Raw genomic sequence first — 21,360 nt, forward strand, 5'->3', positions numbered from 1 at the left:
TGATATGTGCAAATTCTGTTCAGTAACCCTTTATTAAACACGTGCTTTGAACCAGGAGCTGGTCTACATGCTAGGGATAGAAAAAGAAGCAAGACACTCCTGCCGTCAAGGAGTTTACAATCTAGAAAAAATTCAAAAGTGTGGGGAACAGATTAAGAAAGTGTTTGAATGTTTAAAAGACAGTTTTATATTTGTTCCTAGAAATGATAGGGAGCTACTGGATTTTATTGATGTCATGATAATTTTAGTGCTTTAGGAAGATCATTTAGCAGCTGAGCAGAAAATTACCTGGTGTTTAGATAATGCATTGAAGCAGGGAGACCAACTTGCAGCTGATTGTCATAGTTCCTGCATGAGGTGATGATGGCTTTCCCTAAGGTAATGGCAGTATCTGAGGTGAGAAGGGGGCATATGCAAGAGATACTAGATTGAGAGGTTCTGGTAAGAAATCGTTGGAAAACTGAGGATAACACGTAGTTTGAAAGCCTGGGTGCCAACAATCTAAAGTAAACTTATGTCCACTTTAATACTCATCCCATTCAGTGGAGAAGTAGGCCAATGAGGGTCTGTTGTGAAGATGTCACTCATGAGTAAAGAATCAAAAGATCAAAGGCTTATTGACTGGGTCAAAACTGTCTGTCTCTATGTGATGAATACTTGAATTGAGAAGCGAAATGGAAGATGTGAGATATGGTGGAAACCAAGTAGAATCACTAAAACAAAATGAAAATATTTCCAATATAATTGATATAAAATGACTGCCTATCAAAGCAGGAATCATTTCCAAACAGGATGTCCACCAATAGTTAGTCCAGGACTTGTTAGAAGAAAAAATTCAAATGAGAAGAAACGTCCATTGTACATGACCGTCAACAAGGTGAAACTGACAAGAGTGGACAGACTAAACCAACAACACATGTTGCAAGCAATCCTGTTTTGAAAACACTAAGAGCTATAATGCTACTACAGAAATCTCTAGTATAATTCCACTTTAGACACAGTTATGTTCTCTTGAGTAGGATAGTTAAGTGGTACAATAAAGGATAAGGCCAGACCTGGAGTCAAGAAAACCTGATTTCAAATTTGGCCTCAGCATTTACTATCTGTGTGGGCAATTCATTTAACCTACATTTGCCTTACTTTCTTCATCTGTAAAATGAGAATAGTAATAGCACCTTCCTCTAAAGGTTCTTGTCATGATAAAAAGAGATCACAACTATAAGCCATCTAGTGCAATGCCTGGAATATAGTAAACATCATATAAGTATTAGGTATTATTATTGAACATAGTGACATCACAAATTTCATCCAAAAATCCTTTTAAATTTTTGTGGAAATATAAAATTCTTAACATGTTGAAAGTCAAATACTGTTTTGTTTAACTAGGATGACACTATCAAGTTGATAAGGATAAGTGTTTTTTGTTTGTATCAATCATTTTATTTTGCAAAACAAAAAAGGAAACTGGATTTTAAGATATTTAGAAAAAGGAGAAGATATGACTGTATTGAAAATTTCAGACCATGTTATTATGAAAAGAAGGGCAGCTATAAACCTATGTTTCCTTTTTCTCATCTCTGTATAATTTTTGTGTGAATTTACACAGACAGTGTCCTAGATAAAAATTTAAAAAGAGCATAGGAGCCTTTGGTGTAAGTATGAGCAGAGTCCCCTATCCTTTGGTATTAGTGTGGGGTGAGGCAGCACCCCTCTGCCTTTCATATAAGTGGGGTGAGGGAAGTGTCCCTAAAAGTTTGGCAAAAGCCTACATTTCTCAATTAAGTCAATCAGAAGTAAGCTAGGTGAGAATAAAGCCTAGTTTTTTTCTATTAAACTAATCCATAAGGCTGTAGATTAGTTTCAAAAAGCATTTTCTCAATGGGAAGTCTATGAAATCCTTTAGATTAAATGGAGGGATACTGTAGAAAAACATATTGGGATTTCTTGAGGAACTACAGCAATGTTCTGTATTGATGGTGATTGCTCAGTCCTTTCTGAAACATGTCCTACTCTTCATGACTTTGTTTGTTTGCTTTTTTGTCAAAGATACTGGAGCAGTTTGAGATTACCTTCTCCAGTTCCTTTTGCAGATGAAGAAATTGAGGCCAATAGGCTTTCCTATGGTCATAGAGCTAGCAAGTGTCTGAGGCCTGGTCTCAGGGCTTCCTGATTCCAGGCCTAGCTTTCTATCTGTTCTATCCCCCCTCTCCCCAGCTGCCCCAGTGTTCTACAAGGTTTGTAGAAGAGTGGCAATCTAGTTTGGAAGTTTTCAAGAATCTAGTAGGCTAAAGGAGAAAGAGCCAAGTGGAATCAACAATCAACTTTAATTACATTCGAAAATACAGGCACAAAAATAAAAGACCAACAGACAGGGCTTCTAACTGTCTGAATATGAGGGATGCATACATCATAGATCAACAGACAGATCTATCTGACTATACATACATAGTTACCATAGAGAGAAACAACATCATCATCATTTCAAAGTGGTGAATTCAGGAAGGGTAAGCTCCTTAACAGCTACCCAGATTCTCATCTGGCACAGGAACCTTCTTCCAAAACATAAGCCCCAAAACAAAACCTCCCCTCAGAGTATATATACACTTCTCAGAGCCAGAGTGCAGGAACTTTGTGACCCAGTGCCTCATTTATAAATAGCAAAAGGTATAGGCCTTCTTACAAAACAACCCTTCCCTCTTCAAGCTTCCCTTAATGGGCTCCACCTGACATCTACTATTGGATTAGGGAGATCTTTACATTATAGATATGTAAAATAATTTGAAGATTTTAAGGTGTGATACGAATGACAATGTTGACAATAATAGGATGACAATGGTAATTATAATGATGATGATAGTGATGATGATAGTGATAATGGTGGTGTCAATAATGATGATCATAAGTGATAATGATGATGATGGGGGGCACATTATGGGAAGATGGTAACATAGGTCAGAACAGAAATTTCCACGCTCTCCAGATTTCCTTCAAAAACAGTTAGAAAATGACCAAAGCATGAAAATAGAGTAGCAAAAATAAAGGAACACAGTAGTTCTCCTCCTAAGATAACTTGAGAGGACATCACAAAACACAAACTTCCAGGGGCTGAGGTCTGACCTGAGTGAACTATAGACACTTTCAGTTTCACCGAATTAAGGAACACTGGGCCCTAGGGACAGCTCCTTTGGGAAATAATCTCAGCCTCAAAAAATTTCACCTCAACTCTCATCTCACTCCCAGGCTCAGGAAATTTGACCTCACAAACTTTCACCTAATAAACAGCAGATGATTGAGTGGGAGAATATTAAAGGACCACCATGTATCAGTAAGCTCCCTAATATACACATGGGGCCCTGCTATCGCTGGTTCTTTGATCTGCTTCCCTAAAAGGAAAGACATCTTTTCAAGGGTTAACAGTCTCTCTAATCAAATACACATATCATTCCTTTACTTCAGGTGAAAAAGCCAGCACCCTGAATTTCAGAGAAAGTATAGAGAAATCTAAATTAGCACACAGTGCTTGCAAACTGTCTCACAATAAGCAATTCATGCATCACAGTTCAGCAGACAGATACAACTGCCTGACCACACATACAGAGTTTCCAGAGAGAGGGAAGCACCAACATTTGGGTTTCCAAAGCCAGGGGCTTGCTTAGTGGCTTCCCAGAGTCTCATCTGGCACACAAACCTTCTTCCAAAAGCTAAACTCAAAAGTAAAACCACGCTTCAGAGTCTTTACACATTTTTCAGGGCCAGAGGACATGACCCTCTGACCCAGTGCCTCAACAGAAAAAAAAAAACTGTACTTGGGACACTCCTACAAAAAAAAAGAAAAACTTTCCTAATAAAGCTTCCCTCAATGGGCAGGCCCATTAATGGGTGAGGAAGATCTTTAATCATACTACTCAATCAGAGGCACCTTTAGTAAAACAAAAATAGCAAAACCTCCTACTTTGCTTGCTTTTACACACCACCACCAGCCAAACTGTTTCATCACCAAGAAATGAATGTAAAGCAGCAAAAATAAAGGAGCAAAATAGTTATACTTTTGAGATAACTTGAGAGGATTTCATTAAAGACAGACTTGCAAGGTTTGATCTGAGTGAAGTGTAGACCTTCCCAGGCTGGTTGAATTAAGAAACACTGGGCCCTAAGGGCAGCTCCTTTGGGAATCATTCTAGGCATCAAGAAATTTCACCTCAACTCTCACCTCACTCCCAGCCTCAGGAACTTTCATCTCACAAGCTTTCATCCAACAAACAGCAGATGGTTGAGTGAGAGAATATTGAAGGACCACCACCACCACCACCACTGTTTCTACAAAACAGAGCTAGCATTGTTGACCAAAAGTGAAACCAGGTTGCTTATGTGGGTGAGGAGGAGGGAGCACATATTGGTGAGTGCAGTACTACAGGGAGTAAAACATTTTGGGGACAGTGTGGCTGTGGGCCTTGATTTTGGCTAAAGGGAGGAGAGGAGTCCTTGAGGTTAAGCCCCCAAACAGAATTCAAAAAATAACAGTAAGGAGGACTTGAGGCCTAGGTCAACATTACACACAACTTGGAGTTAAAACTTGATTATGATAATAAACTACTAAAAGTAAAACAAAAAAAGAAAATAAATAAGAAAAAGGAAAACATAATCCAACCATAGATAACTACTTTGTTGTAAAAGAAGTTCTGGGTATCTACAGAGAGGAAGATACTAAAGTTAAAAAAAGTCACTCAGCCTTGAGAGTAATGTCAAGTGGTTACAAGTGCAAAAAAAAGTCTTAGCAGAACTTTGAACGGAATTCAAAAGTCAAAAAGAGAAACTGAGGAAAAATTAGGAAAAAATAAAAGCAACAAAAGAAAATTATGAAAAGAAAGTTAACCAAATGGAATATATGTATACATATATTTTTTCTTAATGGAATATATGTATACATATATTTTTTCTTAATTTTCAGCATATATTTATTCAGTGTTACTTTTCAACATTCACTTTTGTAATATTTGAGCTTTAAATTTTGTCCCCTTCCTTTTCCTTCCCCCTCCCCAAGATGGTATACAATCTGATATGATCTATATATGTACTATCATATTATACATATTGTCACATTAGTCATGTTGTAAGGAAGAATTAGTACCAAAGGGGAAAAAAAACACGAGAAAGATGAAACAACAACAACAATAACAAAAGAAAATAGTCTGCTTTCACCTGCATTCAGACTCCATAGTTCTTTCTCTGTATGTGGATATCATTTTCCATCCAGAATTCGTTTCCACGTGTCTCAGATCCTTACATTACTGAAAAGAGTTAAGTCTACCAAATTTGGTCATTGAACAATATGACTGTTATTGTGTACAATGTTTTCCCGATTCTGCTCAGTTCACTCAGCAGTAGTTCGTGCAAAATTTGCCAGGTTTTTCTGAAGTTCACCTTCTCATCATTTCTTATGCAGCAGTAGTACACCATTACATTCATATATCACAAGTTGCTCAGTCATTCCCCAATTGGTGGGCATCCTTTCAGTCTCCAATTCTAGGCCACTGCAAAAGAAGCCACTATAAATACTTTTGTACAGGTGGGTCCTTTTCCAATTTTTATGATCTTTTTGGGGTATAGACCTAAGATTTGTATTGCTGGAGTTAAATATATTCACAGTTTTATAACCCTTTGGTCATAGTTCCAGACTGCACTCCAGAATAGCTCATCAATTTACCAGCAAAAAGGCATTAGTGTTCTAATTTTCACACATCTTCTAGAACACGTATAATTTTCCTAGATTGTCATCTTAGCCAGTCTAATAGGTGAGAGGTGGTGCATCAGAGCTGTTTTTATTTGCATTTCTCTAATCAATAGTGATTTAAAGGATTTTTTCATATCGCTAGAGACAGCTTTAATTTCTTCATCTGAGAACAGTCTTTGATGTCCTTTTACCACTTCTCAATTAGAGAATGACTTGTGTGTGTGTGTGTGTGTGTGTGTGTGTGTGTGTATGACTCAATTCTCTATATATTTAAGAACTGAGGCATTTATCAGAGACACTGATTGCAAAGATTACTTGCCAGCTTTCTGTTTCCCTTCTAATCTTGGTAGTATTGCCTTTGTTTGTGTATTTTTTATTTCATGTAATCAAAATTAAGAAATGGAAAATTCATAAGGGAGAAAATTACTCCTTAAAAACTAGAATTGGGCAAGAGAAATTGAGTAACATTTTAAGGCAACAAGAAAAATGAAAGTAGAAAAAATAAAAGTGATTCTGAAACTTCTCATTAGAAAAACAATCGATCTAGAGAACAGATTCATGAGAGACAGTATAAAAATTGTCAGAATACCTGACAGCATCACAAGATATTATTAAGGAAAATTAACCATGACCTTCTAGAACAGGGGGGTAAAGTAGAAGTACCAAAAACAATCTATCAGCATTCACCCTAAAGACTTCTTGGGGGGAAACTTACTGGAATGTCATAGTCAAGTTTCAAAGCCCCCAGGTTAGCTAAAAAGCATTGCAAGCAATAAGAAAAATAAATACTGTGCAAATACAGTCAATATTTTAGAAGAACTAGAAGCTTCTACTCTAAAAGACCATAGGTCTTAGGACATTATATTTCAAAGAACAAAAGAGCTGGATTTACATCCAAGAACAAATTATCCCGAAAACATGAGTATAATACTGAGTGAAAAAAAAAATGGACATTTTATGAGCTGAAAGACTTTCAGGTATTTAAAACATAAAAAAATAGGACTCAAAGGAAAATTTCCTATGAAAGAGCCAGAAGAAGAATAAGGAAAACATTGAAGATTAATTATAAGTGATTTTTGCTGTCCTCTAATCTCAAAGAAGGTCACAATGACATCCTATTCTAGAATCAAGTCACTTTATTTCTGACTGTGACTGATCAGACCAATGTGAGCTTGAAATCTTCTACCACAGGGCAGGCACAAATAGTCCATGTGAATATTTTGGGTTTATTCTTCCAATTTGCACATGTCCCATTTCTCTTGAGCTACTTCAATTCTGCTTTGCTCGTAAACCACCGACCTTTCTTTGATGAGGGCATGCCATTCAGGGTGGTCCTCTGACAGCCTTTCATGTCACACAATCCTTCCAAAGTTCTTAAGAGAGAGCTTGAGAGTATTCTTTTATCACTTCTTCAGACCATCATATGAACACTTGCCTTGTGTGAATTCTCCATGAAATAGTTTTTTTGGCAAGCGTTTTGCATTTCAACAACATGGTCAGCCCAGCAGAATTGCACTGTCTGAAGTAGAGTTTCATTGCTCAGCAGTTTAGTTCAAGAAAGGACCTCAGTATCTGGTAACATTCTTCCAGGTGACCTTCAGAATCTCCACAAGACAATTCAAAGATGAAGCAATTGAGATTTCTTGCATGGACCTCTTAAACAGTCAAGTTTTCATAGGAATGCAATGATGAAGTCAGCACAAAACCTCTCAGTACATCTTCAGTTTGGTAGTCATTCTAATAGTCTTCGCTCCTATACTTTCCTTCAGAGTCTCCTAAACGCTGAGTTTGATATACAATGCATGTGTCAATGTCATTATCAATATGTACATCCCTGGAAAGTATACTACCAAAGTAAGTGAACGTGGCCACAGCATTCAAAACTTCTGCGTTTGCTATAACTGATGGCTCTACATATGAATAGAAGATTGTAGAAGTTGTCTAAACATGTAGACAGATAAGAAACTTGGATAACACGTTGAGAAGGAACTTTTATAAAAGTATATACTTTGAGATTTGGAAGGGTTAAGGGACAGGGTGGAGTTAGGTATTTTGTATTGGTGTTCAGATTGGGAGTGGGATCAGTGGGACCTGGACTCTTGGAAAAGTGCATGGGATGGGGAATGAGCAGAAGGAGAAAGATAAGTTAACCAGAAGACGTTAAAAAGAGAGGCTAAGGAAGACAATAGTGAGCTAAAATAAGAGAGAGGGAAATTCAAAAATAGTCATTATGACTTTGAATGTGAATTGGATCATTTAGCAGTTTCCTTTGCATTGTCAAACAATGGCAGATTGCAAGTATCCCTGTAATATAGGAATGGCTTGAAATTTTGTAGTCCATAGTTGTGATAAAATACTATTGTACTATAAGGAATAATAAGCTCAATGATCCTGAAAAGGCATGGAAAGACTTGGGCAACATGGTGGAGGGAAATGAGCAGAAAAAAGAGAACTTTGTATATAATAACAGCCAAATGGCTTTAAGCATATCTTTGAGTGACTAAGTCATTTTGACTACTAAAAGTGCACAAATTAAAAATCAAGGATGAAGATGTTGGAGTAAAAGAATGGACTTGTGAGAGATCTACACTCAAACGCAGCCAAATAACTGTAACAAATGTAAACAAAATTGTAAACAAATTCCGGAGGTGCGGAACCCACAGAATGATTGAGTGAAGCAAATCTGCAGTCCAAGACAGCCTGGAAGGTTGACAGAAACCATCTATCATGCTACACCAGGAGAAGAATACATTCTACCATGGACTAACCCACCACAGAGGGGACCTGAGCAAGCCTGGGGGGACTGAATCTGGCATCTGTGGTGGTTTCCAAATATAACAACCCCAAAACGCCAAGGACAAATTGGAAGGTCAATGGAAAAAATTTGTGGGATTTATGTGAGAGACTGGAGTGGTCCAGGCCCAGTTCCATGGTAACAGAGCGGACAGAGGAACCTGTAGCAGTAGTTGAGGAGCCCACAGCAGTGGCAACCACAGGACCAGCAGGGGCAGTGGCAGTAGATGTTTCTGGAAATTTAGACCCAGAGATTGTGGGCTGATTCAGCGGCTGAAAATACACTCCCCGACTCCCACGGGAACCATAGAATTGCCTATAAAGAACTCAAAAGTAAATGGCTGGAGAATTAGCAAAAACAGGAAAAATTTCAGACTATAAAATCCTACTTTGGTGACAAGAAAGATCTAAACATACAACCAGAAGGAGACACCAAAGTCAAAGGTCCTATATCCAAAGCCTCTAAAAATATGAATTGGTTACAGGCCATGGAAGAGCTCAAAAAATGTGTTTTGAAAACCAAGTAAGAGAAAAAAGAGGAAAAATGGGAAGAGAAATGAGAGTGATGGAAGAAAATCAGGAAAAATGAGTCAACTACTTGCTAAAGGGGACCAACCCCCAAAATGCAGAAGAATAAAATAGACTTAGAAATAGACTAACGCAAATGGCAAAAGGGATACAAAAAGTCAATGAAGGGAAGAATGCCTACAAAAGCAGAATTGGCCAAATGCAAAAGGAGATCCAAAAGTTCACTGACGAAAATAATTCCTTCAAAATTAGAATGAAGCGGATAGAATTTGAGGACTTTATAAAAAAAAATCAAGATATTATAAAACAAAATCAAAGAATGAAGAAATGGTAGACAATGTGAAATATGTCATTGGACGAAACACTGACCTGGAAAATAGATCCAGGAGGCACAATGTGAAATTTAGTGGATTCCCAGGAAACAATGATTAAAATAATCCAACACATTATTTTTCCAGAAATTAGTAAGGAAGAACTACCCCAATATTCTAGAAGCAGAGGATAAAATAGAAGCGAAAAGAATATTATTCCATATTTGAGCCAAATCTGATAAGAGTAAGGTTCACTCATTCCTTCTCACCTCTCCCCTCCTTCCTTCCATTGTAAAACATTTTCTTCCTTCTTTTGTGAGAGATAATTTACCTCATTCTATCCTGCCCTTTCTCCTCCCAATATATTCTTCTCTCACCCCTTAATTTTATTTCTAAGATGTCATCCCGTCATATTCAACTCACCCTGGGCCTCCTATCTATCTAATCACTCCATCCGTCTATTCATCCATCCATCCATCCTTCCATCCATCCTTCCATCTATCTGTCCGTCTGTCTGTCTTTCTGTTTATCTATCTTTCTCTCTCTCGCTCTCACTCTATCTATTTCTTCCAACTGCTGTAATACTGAGAAAGGTCTCATGATTTCCAAATACCATCCTTCCAGGTAGGAAGTAAACAGTTCAACTTTAATAAGTCTCTTAAGGTTTCTCTTTCCTGTTTACCTTTTCATGCTTCTCTTGATTCTTGTACTTGAAAGTCAAATTCTCCATTCAGCTCTACTCTTTCCATCAAGAACGGTTCATAGTCCTCAGTTTCACTGAATTTCCATTTTTCTCCTGAAGGATTGTACTCAGTTTTACTGGGTAGGTGATTCTTGGTTTAAATCCTAGCTTCTATGACATGTAGAACATTATATTCCAAGCCCTTTGATCCCTTAATGTAGAAGCTGCTAGATCCTGGGTTATCCTAATTGTATTTAGACAATTCTCAAATTGTATTTTTCTGGCTGCTTGCAATGTTTTCTTCTTGACCTAGGAACTCTGAAATTTTACTGCAATATTCCTAGGACTTCCCCCTTTGGGATTTCTTTCTAGTGGCAATCAGTGAATTCTTTCCATTTCTACTTAACCCTCTGCATCTAGAACATTAGGGCAGTTTTCCATGACAATTTCTTGAAAGTTGATGTCCAGGATCTTTTTTTTGGTCACCAGTTTCAAGTAGTTAAATAATATGTAAATTATCTCTCCTGAATCTGCTTTCCAGGTCAGTGGATTTTCCAATGAGCTATTTCACATAGTTTTCTATTTTTTTTATTCTATTGGTTCTCTTTTATAATTTCTTTATTTCTCATGAAGGTATTAGCTTCCATTTGTTCCATTCTAATTCTTAATGAATGATTTTATTCATTGAGCTTTTGGACCTTCTTTTCTGTCTGGCCCAAGTCGTTCATCTCCTGCTTGCATGTTTGAACTTCTTTTGCCATTTTGGGTAGTTTATTTTTAAGGTGTTATTTCTTCAGTAATTTGAGGAATCTGCTACATCAAGCTCTTGACTTGATTTTCATGATTTTCTTGCATCACTCATTACTCTTCCCATTTTTTTCCTCTATTTCTCTTACCTGATTTTCAAATTTCTTTTTGATCTGCTCTGTGGCCTGCGACCTATTCATATTCCTTTTCAGGCGTTTGATGTAGGAGTTTTCACTATACCCTCCTCCTCTGGTTATATGCTCTGATCTTCCTTGCCACCAAAGTAATATTCTATAGTCTGACTTCTTTTATGATATTTATTCATCCTCCCTCCTAAACACCCGACTTTCTAACTCTTTGTCAAAGTAAGATTCTGCTCAAAGTGTTGAAAGTGGGGAATGAGTGTACTCTCCCAGGTGTCAAGGATTTTGTATCAGTCACTCCATTCCCCACCCAAAGTTCTAGAAGCAGCCTCTGTGGCTGCTGCTACTACTCCAACTTCCTCAGGCTGGGCCTGGACCTGGCCAGATCACCTGCTCCTCTTTTGCTCAGGCCTCACAAAATTTTACCACTGACCTTTTTAGCATTTGTGGGTAGAGAAGTCTGGAAACTGCCACAGCTCCCAATGATTCAGTCCCCTGAGGCATGCTACAGCCAGTCTGTATTGGTGCAGCTCATGCCAGGCTGTGCTCCACTCCCTGCTCATTGTGACAGATCTTTCCTGTTGACCTTACAGGTTGTCTCATTCTGGGCATTTTATTCACACTCTAATTTTGTGCATTCTTTAATTCCATAATTTGTTTAGAGTCATTTTTACAAGTACAGGCTTTAATGGAGAGCCCTGGAAATTCCCTGCTTATACTTTGTCCTCTTCGCTCCAACCCTCTAATATTTGTAACTCATTAAATTTTTCTCATTATTACGGTAGATGGAGGGATTATATTTATAGACAGAGGGCAGAGGGAGAATTTAAGGTGAATATATGACATTAGAAAACTAAAATTAAGGGATGAGAGAGAATTACCATGGGAGTAGGACAAAGGGAGAAACAGAATGTGGTAAATTATTTTTTGCATAAAAGTGTCAAGATGCTTTTTCAATGGTGGGGGAAAGGAAAGAGGTGAGAGGAAAAAAGTGAATTTTATTCTCATCAGATCTGACTTAAGTAGGGCATAATATACATAGTGAATTTGGTATGAAAACCCATCATACAAGACAGTTAAGTAGGAGGGAAGAGGATAAGCTGGCAGTGGGGGAGATGATGGAGAGAAGGTCAAATGGGAAGAGGGGGTAATTGGAAGTAAACACTTTTGAGGAGGGACAGTATAAAAAGAGATAATAGAAGAAATACGGGGAAGGATAGGATGGAGCGAAAATATAGTTAGTCTTTCATAACATGAATGTGATGGCATTATGTTGCATTACTATGCATGTATAACATATCAAATTGCTTGCCTTCACAATGTGGGTAGATGGGAAGAGAGAAAGGGAGAGAAGTTGGAACTCACAGGTTTACAACCTGTAAAATGTAAAAAATTGCTTTAACATACAACTGGGAAATAAGACATACAGGCAATGTGGTATAAATATCTCTCTTGCTTTCAAGAAAATAGAGGGGAAGGGGATAAGAGAAAGGAGGAATATGATTAAAAGGAGAGCAGATTGGCGGAAAGGGTAATCAGAATGTACACTGTTTTCCGATGGGAAGAGGGGAACAAGGGGGAGATAATTTGGAACTGAAAGTTTTGTGAAAGTGAACCTTGAAAATTAAAACAAACGATTAATTATTTTTTAAAGAAGTCAAGGATATATAAAGAAACCAGCCACTTGCCTCCAAAGAAAGAACTGATAAATAAAAGTATGTACAAAATAGCTTTGAATACAAGTCCATACCTATTTGTGTCTAATGGTAGTCGTTTATAAGGGTTGCCTGGGGGGCGGGGAGGGAAGAAAAAAATGAAGAAAAAAGGAAACGTACATGATAACTTTGTTATCTATATAAAATGAATAACAAGTTACACACATTTGATTGGCAGTTTTATGTACAATCATGTTTTTGTAACATTCTATTATAGAAATGTTCATTAATTTTACAGATGAAAAAGAAAACATTTAAAAAGACAGTGATGGTGGTGACAGTGATACTGTTGATAATATGAACAAAATAAGTCTTCCTTAGTTCAGGCAATGTTTTGTTCCTGAATCTGGTGCATAGGCATATTTTATACACAAAAAGTTCTGTCCCTGAGTTCCATTAGTTTCTAATCTCTTCACTGTATTGAAAAATGATATTAAACTGGGAGCAAAATCTGGCATTGAGAGAATAAATCAGCTTCCTGATGGCATACCAAGCAAAGCAAACAACTAGCAAAGGAACAAGAAGATCAAACTACCCTGATGAGTCACTTTAATTTTTTTCAGTACTTCAGTCAATGAACCGACCATTCCAAGGACTCAGTTAAATTCAAGTAATTCATTTGATTGATTTTTTTGAATAGCAAATTATTGACCTAAGTCAATGAATCGACTTTGTAGCCACAGACTCTGTCCTGGGCTTAGTATTCAATCTTCTTCCTTTTCTAAAACTTGTCTTTTGGCCTTTAGGTGAAAAGTGAAATAACACTGATGTGGAAGGAAGAGAATCAGACTTTTGCTACAGATTTCATCTTGTTAGGATTATTGCATTCAAATCAATATGGATGGTTGTTCTTTACATTTATTCTCATAATTTTTTTGGTGGCAATTATGGGGAATACAGTCTTGATTCTTCTTATTCACCTCAATAGCCGACTCCACACTCCAATGTACTTCCTTCTCAGCAATCTCTCCTTCCTGGATATCTTGCACATCTCCAATATCGTTCCCAAGATGACCAGTAACTTCATATCTGGCCAGCAGTCCGTCACATTTGCAGGTTGTGGCTTCCAGATCTTCCTCTCCCTCATCTTTTTGGGTGCTGAATGCCTTCTTTTTGCAGCCATGTCCTATGATCGCTATGTAGCCATCTGCCATCCACTGCATTATCCCATCCTCATGAACCAGCGTATCTGTGTCTGTATGGCTGCTGGGTGTTGGCTTGTGGGAACCATCAACTCTACAATTCACACAACTTATGTACTTTACCTACCCTTTTGTGGTACAAGGATCATTGACCACTTTTTCTGTGAAATCCCAGCCATGTTGAAAGTTTCCTGTGTTGACACATCACACTATGAAAGAGGAAGCTCTGTGAGTGAGATATTCTTTCTCCTAATTCCCTTTTCCATCATTCTTGCCTCTTATGCTCATATTCTCCGTACTGTGCTTCACATGAAATCTGTGGAAGCCCAGAAAAAAGCCATCTCCACTTGTTCCTCCCATCTTACTGTGGTTGCCATGTACTATGGGCCATTTATCTTTACATACATGAGGCCAAAGTCTTATCATACTCCAGGCCAGGACAAGGTCTTAGCCATCTTATATACCATTCTCACTCCCATGCTCAACCCTATTATCTACAGTCTCAGAAATAAAGATGTCTTATGTGCCCTGAAGAATGTTTTAAGAAAGACCCTTGAGCACAGAAATTAATATATATTTAAAATTAGATTTAATGCCCATGCTTGTTGTCCTTTTTTTTTTCTTGGAGAGGATCAAAATAACATCGATATACTAGAGACAAATTATGATGTGTCCCACTCTGACTGGTCAGACCGATATAAGCTCATAATGCTCTACCACAGGTCAGGTGCAAATAGTCTAAGTGAACTTTTGGGGATGATTCTTTAAATTTGAGCTACTTTTCATTTGAGCTACTTCAATTCTGGGTTACACATAGAGCAAAGAACATTGTCTGAGATGGACATGCCATGTTAGGTGTCCTGTACTAGTGTCTCCCAAGTCATACAACCAATTCCAAATTCTTAAGAGACAACTTTGGAGTGTATATGTATTATTTCTTCTGACCACCATGTGAGCACTTGCCCTATGTAAGTGTTCCACTTTTGACAAGTGGTCATTGTGAATTTGAAAAACGTGGCCAGCCCATTGGAGTTGCATTCTGTGAAGTCAAGTTTGAATGCTTGGCCATTAAATTCAAGAAAGACCTCAGTCAGTCACTTCATCTTACACATCCTGCCAGGTGATCTTCATAATATTCCTAAGACAATTCAAGAGGAAGTGATTCATTTTCCTGGCATTCACTGATATACTCTCTAGGCTTCACAATCATACAGTGAGGTCACCACAATGTCTCTGTTCCCATGGATGACCTATTAGAGAAGTGTGGAAAATATTCCAAATAGCATTCATTAATTTTGTGGGTTGACACCAAAAAGTCTTGCTTTTTACTACCATTACATGTATAGTGAAAAGAACTGAGTGAACTCACATATTTGCCTCCCATAGAAAACCTATTGAGGGCAATCCTATTTAGTTGTTGAAGTTGTTTCAGGAATTCTGTTTTAATTTATACCACTTATGATGTTATTGATTCATTTATCAGTTCCTCTATTAGACAAAAATCTCACATGTAGAAGGTAGCAACCAAATGTTAAAATTAGATAGATAGATAGATAAATGATTTAAAAGCTCTGTAATTCACAGCAAAAATCTTTCATTGTATGGCAAAATCAAAGATAACTATCAAATTGCATTGTTCTTGGTTTTGTATGTTGACATTTTCAATGAATTCCTTACTGACCAGCTATCTGGAATTCAGCTTCCCTGAGAGAGCAAAAGTTTCACAGACACATACACACGTCCCTCTGCTCCAACAACAAAGGAATATCATTTTATCATCAAAATATAGAACAGTCAGTTATAATGGTGTGTTTGCAGCTGATCTTCGGTTCTCCCTTTCAATCACTGAACACAATTAGATAGGATTCTGGAGTTTGGGGTAAAATGTGAGTTTGTCTCTCAATGGGTATATAACGTTTTGTGCAATTTTTTATCCTACAATTTTGCTGTGGATGGAGGACCATAAATATTTCATAATCCACTCAGTGTTCTAAAGACCTTTGTATAATACATATATAAACATATATAAAGATGCAAATATTTATGTGTACATACACATACATATATATCTGTCTATGTTGATGTTATCAATTTGCCCTGCAGTTTATCCATCTTCTGCTTTTAACCTTTCCTGTGTTACCGACCTGCTTCCTTTTCTGTTGTCTAATAGAAGATGAAGTCCTTGGGAGCCTCGAGCGTATACCTTTTCTCTGTTTATTCTGACTGCATAAAAACGGGCTTTGCACACAGTACACCCTATACTCTTCTCTTGAGTTCCTGTTTTCCTTCATCATTACACTGTGTTCAGCTTTGAATCATTCCCATCATTTTTACCTTCATTCCTATATACATTGTTCTTAACAAAATGAAGAAAATCATGTGACTGTTCTTAATGAGGCAGCTACACATTGATGATTCACAACCTCAACTGGGCTTTCACTGCTGCTAGGATATTCTATTACATTTTCCTTATTAACACGCTATTCTACTCTCCATAGTGGCTCTTTCAAACTCTGTCATCCATCCTTAAGCTTTGCATGTGTCTCCTCCCCATCTTCTCAGCTAAAATACTTTTCTCACATTTTGCAAGAAAAAAAAAGAGGCAAGAAGCTCCCTTTTCTCTCCTCTTTCTCATTTCACATTACTTATATGGTTTGCACCACTATGTCCACCTTCACTACATGTCACATGATAAAGTAGCTTTAATCTTCAACGAGGCAAAGCCCTCCACCTGCTCAAGAAATTCATTCCTTCCTGGGCCTTCCAACACATTGACCCCCCATTATATCTAAACTATCCCATATTTTGAATATCTACCATTCTATTTGCTCATTTCCTACTCTCTACAAACATACTTATGCCTTTCTCATCTAAACAATCTCTCACTTGGTCCTTACATCTTTGCTAATTATCGTACTTTAGTTCCTCTACCTTTTGCTGCAAAATTCCTTGAAGACCAGGTACAATATATGTCTTTACTTCTCTCCAGTGACTTTCTCCTTAACCTCTTGCAATTCAGTTTTCAGCCTTATTCCACCGTAACAGCTAATCCATAATTTACTAATAATGTCTTAGTTATGAAAACCCATGGGTTTTTCTCGGTGTACTCATTCTCTTTGATCTTTCTACAGCCTTTGGAAGTGTTGATTACTCTCTGCTCTTTGGTAGTCTTTCTTTCTTACTTTGGAGGACACCTGAATCTTGTGGTGCTCTACTACCCATCTGACCTTTCTTCTCTGTCTCCTTTGTTGGATCTCATTCCAGATCATGCCCCAGCACCACAGGTGTACGGCAGAGTTCCACTTTCGGACGTCTTCTCCTTCAATTGATGATCTCATCAGTTCACTTAGGTTGAATACCTGTCTTCTTGCTAGATAAGTAGATTCTCAAATATACTTATCCTGGCCAACCTCCCTGCTGACTACCAGCCTTGCATATTTAAAGGTGACTTTCGCACATCTCCAGTTGGATATCTACTAGATATCTTGCTCAAAATATCCCATTCCAAACTCCATACCTTCCCCTTTAGACCCTCCCCCGTTACAACATTTCTACACAGTCTCACACAAACTGATACTTGGGAAAGATCTTAACTTAGATTGGCCTATGTCCCCCACAGTTTTCTTGGCTTCCTCGAACTACAAAATGATAATTAAGCAAATAGAATTTAATAATTGAATAATATTGATTGCTTGTAATTAGGTGATTTCATAGAATGAAACGGCATTACTCTCCAAGCTAATATACTTGTGTAAACGCTAATTTATAATATCAAACGACTACCTTAAAGAACCAGACAAAATGATAACAAAATGCATCTGGAGGTACAAAAGATCAAAAATATCAAGTGAGATAATGAAATTAGTGTGAAACAATGAAGCATTCTGAATCTCATTTGAAAACAGTAATGTTCAAAACAATGTGATGTTAGCCAAGAAATACAAGAATGCATCAGTGTAATAGATTTCTTACAAAATATATAGAAGTTATGAGCATAGTAAGTTAGTGAGAAAAAAAGTCTCTGAGAAAACTGGAAAGCAGTTAAATAGAACCTAATAAAGAGCAACATCTCACATCATTCACTAACATAACGGTTTCATTTATTAGACATAAAGGAGGATATCACAAACAAATAATAAGAATAAGGTAGGAAAAGTAAGTGATTCAGATCTATAGACAGAGAAAATCTTCATAATCAAAGTGACAGAGACAATAAAAAAAGGTAAAATGGATAACTTTTAATGAACTAAATTTTAAACATTCCTACAGAAAGAAAGACATTGAAACCAAAATTAGAATGGAAATAGGTAAATGGGAAAGCATTTGCAAGTTTCTCTAATAAATGTTCTATTCCAAACAGATATAGAAGATTTTATTAAATAATAGAAATTAAATGCATTTTCCTGTCGCTAAATGATCAAATACATGAGCAGGCAATTTTCAGAGGAAGAAATTGAAGCTTCCAGTAGTTGTACTGAAAAAATGATTCAAATTAGAGATATGCAAACTAAAGAAACTATGAGGCACCAACTCACACCTATAAGATTTGGAAAGTTGCCAAAAAAGTAAATTGATGAATTCTAGAGTGTCTTTGGGAGACCAGATATGTTAACACATTTGGTGGCGCGGTGAAATTGTCAAGGAAATTTAGAAAGAAATTTCCAGCTATATCCACAAACTTATTTGACTGTACAGACCCTATTACCCTGTTACTAGATCTGAATCCTAAGAATGTCAACTTGAGCCAAGATTTCATTCCTGAATAGAAAAGGAAGGGATATTCCAGTTCAATAACTCTTGTTTTCCCTGTAGTTGAAAGACTATAAAAACTCTCACTGCCAGACAAGGAGGTTATAATCCTGACCCTGCCAGGAATGTTTAATTTACCATTAAGCAAGTCCCCTCTCATATCTAGAAATCAGTATGTATATTGCGAAATGAAGGAACTGAATGAGGTAACTTCTAGAAGTTATGGCCAGCTCAGAAATTCTCTTCTCACGTTTCCACTCAGTCTCAATATACAAACCTATAATGGTCTTCATAGAGAAGATGATGTTTGGATGATAGTGTATCTGTGGGGTGAGGATCAAAAAAATACATAAGTATGAAAGCTGAGGTGCAGTATTTGGGGCAGGACTGGGAGAAGTATGAACAGATATTCCCTGCTGATTTGGAAAGCACAGAGGCCATAGGAATAGGAGGTGTCAGCAAACTGTATCACTTGAAAGAACAGTTAGAGAATTTCAATTCTGTCTTTCCATGCTGAAACCAGCTTTGGAAACTGAATCAGGAGCAGGCAGGAAATGGCATCCAAAGGATGTCTTCATCAACATCATGCTTAGAAGTGAAAAGGCCATCAAAACTGTGATCAGAGAATCACATCATTAGAGTTAAAGAAACACTTGACATCACCAGTTCCAACTTCCTCATTCTAAAGATGAGGAAATTAAGACAGTTTAGTGGCTTTCACACAGTCACATAAGTAGTAAGTGCCAGAGCCTGGATTCAAAGGCAGGTCTTCCTTACTTCACTTGTACTATCAGCAAGGGATCATGTAGGAGATTCTGTGTAAAGTTAAGCTTTATTTTCTTTCTTTTTTAAATTAATTAATTTATTTGACTTTCAACATTCATTTTCACAAAATTTTGGGTTCCAGATTTTCTCTCCATTTTTCCCCTCCCCCCACCCCAAAACACCGAGGATTCTAATTGCCCCTATCACCAATCTGCCCTCTCTTCTATCATCCCTCCCTTCTCTTGTCCCCATCTTCTCTTTTGTCCTGTAGGGCCAGATAACGTTCTATATCCCGTTACCTAAGCTTTATTTTCATTGAAGGCTCAAATATGGGAGATACTCCAACAGGTAAATACAGTTTACGTTGATGTGATGGGCTAGTGTGAATAAAGCACTCCAAGACAGGCTGCACCTTTCACCAAGATAATTTTATTTGGTGCCCACAAAATTCTTTGACCAAGGTGCTATAATCCTTATTTTTAAAATGAGGAAACCAGGGCTGAAAGAGATTAAGGTCCTTGCCCAGGGTCACAGAGTTAGGAAGTGTCACAAGCAGCATTTCAATTCCAGTCTTACTGACTTCACTTGTATCATAGTTACGACTACACTATGAAGCACTTCTCAAAAGCAAAGGATATTTCTGTAAACTGTTCTTTGATTGAGGTAGACCAAGTACTAGTATTCATTTCACTGTTGTTTCAAGTGAACAAGAATCCAGTAAGTTCTAGAGATGGGACTGAAGAGATAGTTTTATTATTATTTCCAGGCCACTCTAATCATGCCAACTTGCCTTTCATGAAATTTTATTTAGAAAAAAATCCATGACTGTCACATAGAAATGTGAGAAATCACATGAGCACAGGAGTCTGTGATCTCCTTAGAAGGAGAGCAGATTCTCCTTCACAAGGAGAAGGTAGGTATGGTTCTCCTTTGCTGCAGGGAGGAGGTGGCGTTATGAAACATCTTCTTGGACAAGGAATCCATGAATGCTGTAGAGACACTTAAGTTATTCTACATCTTGTCCATGCTGGGCATCTGGAGAGCAAGGAGAGTATAGATGAAATTGTAGGCAAGTCCAGATGTGACCAAAGGCCAAAATACTTCAATAAATGTGAGAAGAGAATTATGCCTTGTCAGAGATGATGCAGGAAGGGATGAAGATGTACCTTTCTCTTCTCTGACTTCCAAGGTGTATGTTTGAATGTGTAAGTTGTGAGTGTGTATAGGTGTGTATTTGTGAGGATGGATTGCGAAAGGAGGGAGATAGGAGACTCTGTGTATGTCTGAGTGTAAAACACTCAAAGGAATTCTTGGAGTGGGGGCCACGGTAGTATTTGCTGTCTTTTTAGCTGTTCTGGTTCTGGTGCTGATCGTGGCTACTGCCTTGATCTCTTAGGACTTTCAAACGGTAACATGTTGAAATTCTATTGTGTTTTCTGGAAGATCATAGGAGCCTTTGTACCTTAATGGATTTGGGGGAAAGTAAATCAAATGATTAGTGAAAGGTGAGGGATCCCCATTTCTTCCCCCTGTACTTCTAACAGTAAGCAATACAAAATCAATGAAAATATGCCCATTGTACTGTTGAATGGCAAGTGGAGGAAATTTGAGCTTATTGGACAACTCCTGTCAGAGCCAGGATTCAAGTCTCCCATCCTGAGTTCTGGTGCTCCTGTTATGGGGTCAAACTGTCTCTCCTGAAATGAAAAGGGCCTTCCAGTCAGGACTGTGTTGGTAAATGCATAACAACCAACTCTCCAGAAAAAGTGTGTTGTATGCAATTCTCATTTTAATCTTAGTAGCGAAGCATTTGACCACTTTAAGTCTTGACAATGAAAAAAAAGATAAATTATACTCTGATTTTTAGCAATTTGTAGATTTCCAAGGTGGAAACGTTCACTGAGAATTTAACAATCAGTTCTTTTGATCCAGTTTGAGCTATCCCCAGCACATCTTAGCTTCCAATTCTACAATTCTAAAACTACCCACGTTGACAGACATATAGGCTGTCCTCCTCATACTAACACCCACCTTTACTGTGAAATTAATCAAGC

General features: G+C 37.6%; 1 protein-coding gene across 1 annotated transcript; it reads left to right on the forward strand.

Annotated features, from left to right (window-relative positions):
• Positions 1-13,417: 13,417 nt before the first annotated feature.
• Positions 13,418-14,362, forward strand: LOC140508509 (olfactory receptor 2AJ1-like). Its single transcript, XM_072616464.1, has one exon. It carries the CDS (start codon positions 13,418-13,420, stop codon positions 14,360-14,362), a length of 945 nt encoding a protein of 314 aa, XP_072472565.1.
• Positions 14,363-21,360: the final 6,998 nt, after the last annotated feature.

This window comes from Notamacropus eugenii, chromosome 5 (genome assembly GCF_028372415.1).
Source record: "Notamacropus eugenii isolate mMacEug1 chromosome 5, mMacEug1.pri_v2, whole genome shotgun sequence".
Lineage (NCBI taxonomy): Eukaryota > Metazoa > Chordata > Mammalia > Diprotodontia > Macropodidae > Notamacropus > Notamacropus eugenii.

Bases quoted from the DNA above. Each gene is read 5' to 3' on its own strand.
- LOC140508509 (XM_072616464.1), top strand. From the start codon at position 13,418: ATGTGGAAGGAAGAGAATCAGACTTTTGCTACAGATTTCATCTTGTTA.